This window comes from Oncorhynchus kisutch, linkage group LG2 (genome assembly GCF_002021735.2).
Source record: "Oncorhynchus kisutch isolate 150728-3 linkage group LG2, Okis_V2, whole genome shotgun sequence".
Taxonomy (NCBI): Eukaryota; Metazoa; Chordata; class Actinopteri; order Salmoniformes; family Salmonidae; genus Oncorhynchus; species Oncorhynchus kisutch.
In genome coordinates, this window is record NC_034175.2 from 33,903,872 (window position 1) to 33,912,404 (window position 8,533).

An 8,533-nucleotide genomic window follows, 5' to 3' on the forward strand; every position below is an offset into this window, starting at 1 on the left:
CAAGGATGCTTCATTGCTTTAGTGGGAAGCTTAGCCGAAGTAGATATGCTAATGTTATGTATGTTAGTGCAGGGTGAGCTGCACACAGTGGACTTCCTACTAGGGCACACCACCTCTGTGCTAACAGTATAAATCTGGTTTATAGACACATGATTACTGCATACAATAGAGTCATTCAGGGCAGTTAGAGGGTGTGGGACCTTATATAGACAGGTGTGTGCTCCTTTCCAAATCATGTACAACAAAGTTGTAGAAACATCAAGGATGTTCAATGGAAACAGGATGCAGCGGAGCTCAATTTAGAGTCTCATAGCAAAGGGTCTGAATACTTTAATACAACAATTTAATACATTTTAGAATAAGGCTGTAAGGTAACAAAATGTGGAAAAAATGAAGGGGTCTGAATACTTTCCGATTGTACTGTGTTGCCAGTTGAGTTGGGACTTGCTACAAGGCCATCAAATGCATTATGACTACATGGGCAGAAACTTCTCCACTCTTCCGACCAATTGTCAATCCAATGGTTTATTAAGAGGGGGAGAAATATATATATATATAAAAAAACATTTAAAGTCTATCAACAACAAAGCAGAACACCAGTCATTGAATGGAAATATAGATGTCTTTGATATGAAAGGATCACAGGGGAAATGTTTCAGTCCAGCAAGGGACACGAGCAAAGGGTTGGTCTAACTAGTCTACCACCCTCCCATCACGAACATAAACACTTTGATTTACTCTGCCCATCTCATGCCTTAGACATATTGCAGACATTGAAAAATGAACAGGACAAAATAAAACATGGACCAAAATAAATCACACCAATCATATTGACAGCAGGGCAAGCAGACCTGAACGACCGGCTTGCCATTTTTGTATTCAAAACTTAATAATTTCAGAAAAAAAATTGATGACTTACTTCCATAAAAAGGATTTACAATCACTCTTGCTTACTTATGACAAAGTGGAGTTTCACACTCCCTTCGTAAGATGGCACACCTTGAAATAAAACAGGAAAAATAACTAAGAAATCAATTTAAGAGACCATTCGAACAGGATTAACTGAAATGACTAGCCCCCAAATGTTTTACAATGGTCTAAAATCACATTTGTGAATCAGTGTACAACTGGATTTTCAGAGAAAAACAAAGTCTGCCTTTACATTTCCCCTGGTCAATCTTTGGTATTGCTTACGAATGTTCATTGCACATTTTATTCATAAACAACACATCCAGTGAAACATCTTGCACTAAAAGCTATGCCATATGTTGACCACAGTATATGGATACAACACATGTCCCTTTTTTTTTCTTTTTATATAATGGCATGATTTTGTTCCATGCACTACAGTGTGTTTGTCCTAAACCATTCTATTGATTTAATTTCAGGGTAAAAAGGAGAACAGGGTGCGCTACTCTAATATTTAGTATCAACCGATGCAATTATGTAGGCAAAAAAAAAAAAATACCACAAAAAATGGCTCCAACAAACAAGAAATTTCATAAAAAGGTTCTGAAGTGAAAACTTGGCTGCACGTCTATGGCAATGTCTAGGCAAAGATTCAGAGATCGGAGTCTACCATGTTCGAATCCTGACAGCCCCCTCTCATGCTGTTCCCCTAGTACAATCTGCAGGGATGATGGCTGGACGTGACACTACCCAACTCACTGGCAACTATAGTTGCAGCATGCCAGTGAAGGACTAGATTAAGGGCTAACAAAAGGTAGAGCATCAACCAGAATGACAGTTCCTTGATCCGTAGAGAACGACCATATTCGCACCCCTGGAGGAGTAAGGAAACAGAATTTCTAATCCGCTGTTTAGAGGGAATTGTCCGTTCACTGTTGAAGCTGTGCGGTTAATACGGGCACAGGGCCAATCACAAACCTATAATAATAATAATAATAATAAATTGAGAATTATGTACATACTTACAAAATTATGTAAAGCAGGAAAAACAAGTTTAATCCTTTCATACAATGTCTGCAGACAATTTCGTGCACATACACCAAAAGGCCTGGAGATTTTTTCAGAAAACAAACTTAGTGGGGGTCTTCCTCCATATCCAGGCAGTAATTTTCCATCCAATACTGCGGCTGACATGGTCATGTGATGCAGGGTAAACATGTCGTGGTTCTGACCACTGTGGTGCAAAGCAGCACCATGTAAAGGATCTATATCTAGCAGCTGGTGTACATAGCATCCACAATCAACCCCTACTCTTACTAGGGCCTACTACAGCATGGTGCATCAACACAGCACACATCCAAGGCTTTGGTTTCCTTTCAATGCAAACACACACCTCCTCTCCTCCCCTAGCAAACAGCCTTGCGAAAGCAACCAGCAGGGGAAGGGAATCCCACATTAACTAAAGAAAAGTGAAAAGGGTGAGTCTAAAGGAAACTCATACAGCCAAGGTGGCTTTTGTGCCTCATCTTCACCCTTGTTTAGAGACTCATGTTCCCTTGTTTATTTTGGGGAGTGGTCGTGGAGGGGGGTGAAGGGAGAGTTGCTGGAGGAAGGACACTCTGAGACTCCGTCCATCTTGGCTGGCGAGCCAGTGGAAGAACCCACGCTGCTGAGGCTGCCGTCTAGCACGTCTGGACAGAGACTGGCAAGTGAAGAAGATGCATTTCAGCACACAAACTGTTAAGATATTCAATGACAGTGGGTCGCATTGTGATTCTGCTCATCATATGAAGGTGCAGGGTTTAGCCTAATGGCAGGGAGGGAACTGAAAGTGTTTAAATTTAACTAAATGGCCTAAACATGCAGTGGCTTTTATGAAGTTTGAGGAACATTCACCAGGAGTTGAAGTCTGTCAGTTGTTGGGGAGTAGGCAAATCAGAGGACAACATGGTGGTGGTCCCATGAAAGAGCCTCTTTGGCTGGCTCTCCATCTCCATCATCTCCCCTAGAGAAGGGGAGGCACAGACATTCATCAAAAGAGAACCAACATATCCATAGGACATAAAACACCTCACACAAAATTCCCTTTCACCTAAACCTCCAAAACAGGAGTTCAAAGGGGCAAGTGAAGTGGCTCTAGTATAGTGTGTGTGTACAAAAACACAGAACACAACTTCAAAGACTTCACTGAATTACAGTTCCTAAGGAAATCAGTCAATTGAAATAAATGAGTCCCTAATTTATGGATTTCACCTGACGGGGCAGGGGTGCAGCCGTAGGTGGACCTTGCAGGGCATAGGCCACCCACTTGGCAGCCAGGCCCAGCCAATCAGAATGAGTATTTCCCCACAAAAGGGCTTTATTGAAGCCAGAAATACTCTTCAGAATCTTTATTGAATGAGGGATTCAATAATCTGGCAACAGTTCAAGTGGACATACCTGCAGTCCGGATGCCAATTGCATGCTCCCTCAAAACTTCAGACATCTGTGGAATTGTTGTGACAAAACTGCACATTTTAAAGTGGTATTTTATAGTCCCCAGCACAAGATGCAAATGTGTAATGATCATGCTGTTTAATCAGCTTCTTGAGAGCCATACCAGTGAGGTCTTGGCAAAGAAGAAATGGTAATTAACAGGGATGTAAACACATTTATGAGAAATAAGCTGTGCACATGGAACATTTATTTCAGCTCATGAAACCAACAATTTACATGTTGTGTTTATATTTATGCTCATACTAGTCAAACGCTTAGACACCTACTCATTCAAGTAGCCACCCTTTGCCTTGAAAGATTTGCACACTCTTGGCATTCTCTCAACCAGCTTCATGAGGTAGTCACCTGGAATGCATTTCAATTAACAGGTGTGCCTTAATTTAATTTCTGGAATTTCTTTCCTTCGTAATGCATTTGAGCCAATCAGTTGTGTTGTGACATGGTAGGGGTGGTATACAGAAGATGTTTGTTACCAAATAGGTATAAGTCCATATTATGGCAAGAACTGGTCAAATAAGCAAAGAAAAATGACAGTCCATTACATTAAGACATGAAGGTCAGTCAATCCGGAACAAAATCAAAAACAAATCAAACCCTTTGATGAAACTGGCTCTCATAAGGACCACCACAGTAAAGGAAGACCCAGAGTTACTTCTGCTGCAGAGGATACATTCATTAGAGTTACCAGCCTCAGAAATTGCAGCCCAAATAAATGCTTCAGAGTTCAAGTAACAGACATCTCTACATAAACTGTTCAGATGCCTTCATGGTTGAATTGCTTCAAAGAAACCACTACTAAAGGACACCAATAAGAAGAGAATTGCTTGGGCCAAGAAACACAAGCATTGGGCATTAGACTGGTAGAAATCTGTCCTTTGGTCTGGAGTCCAAATTTGAGATTTTTGGTTCCAACCGCCAAGCATGAAGGAGGTGGTGTGATGGTGCTTTGCTGGTAACAATGTCAGTGATTTACTTAGAATTCAAGGCACACTTAACCAGCATGGCTACCAACAGCATTCTGCAGAGATACACCATCCGATCTGGTTTGCGCTTAGTGGGACAATCATTTGTTTTTAAGGAAAATGACCCAGCACACCTCCAGGCGGTGTAAGGGCTATTTTACAAAGGAGTGATAGAGTGCTGCGTCAGATGACCTGGCCTCCACAATCACCTGACCTCAACCCAATTTTTTATTGAACTAGGCAAGTCATTTAAGAACAAATTCTTATTTACAATGACGTCCTACCAAAAGGCGAAAGCCCTCCTACCGGGACGGGGGCCTGGGATTAAAAATAAATACAATACAGGACAACACACACGAGAGACAACACTACATAAAAGGAGAATTAAGACAACTACTCTGGACCACAGAGTGAAGGAAAAGCAGCCAACAAGTGTTCAGCATATGTGGGAACTCCTTCAAGACTGTTGGAAAAGCATCCCAGGTGAAGCTGGTTGAGAGAATGCCAAGACGGTGTAAAGCTGTCAAGGCAAAGGGTGGCTACTTTGAAGAATCTAATATCAAAATATATTTTGTCTTTGGGTTAACACATGATTCCATGTGTTATTTCATAGTTTTGATGTCTTCACTATTATTCTACAATGTAGAAAGTTGAAAAAAATTAAGAAAAACCCTTGAATGAGCAGGTGTCCAAACTTGACTTGTACTGTACAAAACATTATGAACACCTGCTCTTTCCATGACAGACTGACCAGGTAAATCCAGGTGTAAGCCATGATCCCTTAGGGGTCACCTGTTAAATCCACTTCAAATCAGTGTAGATGAAGGTGAGGAGACAGGTTAAAGAAGGATTGTTAAGAATCAAGATAATTGAGACATGGACTGTGTATGTGTGCCATTCAGAGGGTGACAAAAGTTAAGTGCCAGTTTGGGTGAAGAACTGCAACGGTGCTGGGTTTTCATACTGAACTGCTTTAAAAAAATGTTTTTCCCCTCCCCAATTTTGTGTTATTCAATTGGAAGTTTGTCTTGTCGCTGCAACCCCCATACAGACTCAAGAGACGAAGGTCGAGAGCCGTGCATCCTCCAAAACACAACCCAGCCAAATCGCACTGCTTGACAATGCCCGCTTAACCCGGAAGGCAGCCGCACCAATGTGTCGGAGGAAACGCTGTGCACCTGGCGACCGTGCCAGCGTGCATTGAGCCCGGCCCGCAGAGAAGTTGCTAGTGTGAGATGGGACAGCCGGCTGTGACAGAGCCTGGACTCGAACCAGAATCTCTAGTGGCACAGCGGCCACAGTGCCTTACTACTGCGCCATTCGGGAGGCAAAATAGAGCATATTCTGTTGTAACGTATTCAGCTAATACTTGCCTCAAATAATCTTACTTTAGTGTGGTTCTATCTCTAGAGTGAGCAAAGCTTAGTTCCAATGTCGTAAAATCTTTCGCCCTTCCAATAAAATAAAAAAATTAAGTATTACAAAAATAATTCTACCCCTCAGATGGGCTTTTAGTGTCCCAACAAATCGCCAGTTTTTGTTTGTACACTCGTATACACAAAAAAAAAAAACATGTATGCGACATGTAAAGTGTTGGTTTCATGAGCTGAAATAAAAAGATCCCAGAAATGTTCCATACACACAAGTTATTTTTCAATAATTTTGTGCACAAAATTGTTTAAATGCCTGTTGGCGAGCATTTCTCCTTTGCCAAATTAATCCCTACACCTGAAAGGTGTGGCATATCAAGCTGATTAAATGGCACGATCATTACACAGATGCACCTTGTGCTTGGGACAATAAAAGGCCACTAAAATGTTAAGTTGTCACAACACAGATGTCTCAAGTTGAGGGTGCATGCAATTGGCATGCTGACTGCAGGACTGTCCACCAGAGCCGTTGCCAGAGCATTTAATGTTACATTATCTACAGTAAGCCACCTCCGTCATTTTAGAGAACTTGGCAGTAGGTTCAGCCGGCCTCAACTGCAGACCATGTGTAACCATGCCAACCCAGGACCTCCACATCCAGCTTGTTCACCTGCGGTATCGTCTAAAACCAGCTACCCGGACAGCTGATGAAACTGAGGAGTATTTATGTCTGTAATAAAGCCCTTGTGGGGAAAAACTCATTCTGACTGGCTGAAACAATTTACGATTTTACAGTTCATATAAGGAAAATTGGTCAATTTAAACCAGGTGGGCCTGGGCCCACCCAATTTAAATTGACCGATCCCACAGGTGAACAAGCCGGATACGGAGGTCCTGGGTTGGCATGTACTTGTCCTCTTGCTCAGTTGTGCACCGGTGCCTCCCACCGTTTCTATTCTGGTTAGCGCCAGTTTGCGCTGTTCTGTGAAGGGAGTAGTACACAGTCTTGAACGAGATCTTCAGTTTCTTTGCAATTTCTCACATGGAATAGCCATCATTTCTCAGAACAAGAAGAGACTGACGAGTTTCAGTAGAAAGGGCTTTGTTTCTGGCCATTTTGAGCCTGTAATCAAACCCACAAATGCTAATGCTCCAGATACTCAACTAGTCTGAAGGACAGTTTTATTGCTTCTTTAATCAGAACAACAGTTTTCAACTGTGCTATCATAATTGCAAAAGGGCTATTATGATCAATTAGCCTTTTAAAATGATAAACTTGGATTAGCTAACAACGTGCCATGGGAACACAGGAGTGATGGTTGCTGATAATTGTCCTCTGTACACCTATGTAGATATTCCATAAAATCAGCCATTTCTAGCTACAATAGTAATTCACAACATGAACAATGTCTACACTGTATTTCTGATCAATTTGATGTTATTTTAATGGACAAAAAAAAGAAGCTTTTCTTTCAAAAACAAGGTCATTTCTAAGTGACTCCAAACTTTTGAACGGTAGTGTATATCTATATTTAAAAAAATACAGACCCACCTTTACGTTTGATGGGCCCCAGGATGCTGGGCCTGATGCAGTTAATGGGGCTTTGGCTCCGCCGGCTAGAGAAAAGACAAAACCAACAAAGCAACATTTATAGCAGTTACTAAATAAGCATTCTGATCATCAGTTGTAGAACTATGAATGGGAGTTGTCAGTGATCAGAGCTTCCCTTAGAGCACTCACCTGAAGCGTCGCGTTGGGCTAGGTATAGGGCTGGGGGATAGGCCATTGCTGCTCACCAGAATTTGCAATGAAGGGGAGAAGCACTGCTGCTCATTGGAGGAAGGAAATATATAATTATGAGCCAGGACTCTCTGCCAGAGAAACATTTGTGGTCCTAACTGCCAGGCATCCATACAAATTGCAGTGGCTGCACAATGCACATACCTTCTTCCCTATCCCTCTTGTAGGGGATGGTGCTGGGGACACAGGCACAAAGTCGATGCGCTTTGGGGACGACGAAGCAGATTTCTCAAAGTCATTGTCACTCTATGGGGATTAGCACAAGCAAAACTGTAATCAGCATTAATCAAACTATTGTACCACCATTCATTCAATGGTAAAGTGGTGGTGGTGAGCATACAAATCATACCAATGAGGTAGTTGTTGCTAATATACTACTGAATGACTGTTATTTTAATATATAATTTATTTATTCAGGCGAGACAAACAAACCATACTTTCTTCTCTATTCCCACCCACCCCATCAAGAGGTAGGCAGGCCAATGACCAATTTCATTCATCAGTTCATAATGTGGCATATTTTTGATTTTAGTTACCCCAATATTTCTATATCATTAATTATATTCTCAGATCATTGTGTATCTAAGAACATGGATAACTAGTTAGTAGCCCCACCTGCTGACCACTGCAGGAATGGACCCCATACCCAGTCGGAGTCAGTGCCCTTAAGGGATACTTCAGGAGTATGGCAATGAGACCCTTTATCTACTTACCAAGAGCCAGATGAACTCAAGATATAATTTTTATGTCTGTGTCCCATATGAAGGAAGTTAAGAGGTAGTTTCACTAGCCAATGCTAACTACTGTTAGTGCAATGACTCAAAGTCTATGGGTATCTGTTAGCATGGTTGCGTTTAGATTTTTGTACAATATAAATACATTTATCAGAGCCTCCCGGGACAAGGAAATTGTTGGATTCTTCTGTGCTCCTGTAAACGTAGGGGTTAGGGCAGGGGTTTTCAAACGTTCCTTGCCCAGGGACACCCACACAGGCA

The 8,533-nt window shown here is 41.8% G+C and overlaps 1 protein-coding gene across 2 annotated transcripts in view; it reads right to left on the reverse strand.

Annotated features, from left to right (window-relative positions):
• Window positions 1-505: 505 nt before the first annotated feature.
• LOC109865378 (protein FAM122A-like) overlaps window positions 506-8,533 on the reverse strand; it is a 13,073-nt gene continuing 5,045 nt past the window's right edge. For both annotated transcript variants that reach the window (XM_020453509.2, XM_020453518.2), the window contains exons 7-11: window positions 7,683-7,784; window positions 7,479-7,564; window positions 7,290-7,354; window positions 2,806-2,914; window positions 506-2,611 (exon numbers count right to left, since the gene is read on the reverse strand). In XM_020453509.2, the coding sequence (XP_020309098.1) occupies window positions 2,470-2,611; window positions 2,806-2,914; window positions 7,290-7,354; window positions 7,479-7,564; window positions 7,683-7,784 (504 nt within the window). In that variant the 3' untranslated portion in view covers window positions 506-2,469. The remainder of the gene's footprint in view (window positions 2,612-2,805; window positions 2,915-7,289; window positions 7,355-7,478; window positions 7,565-7,682; window positions 7,785-8,533) is intronic.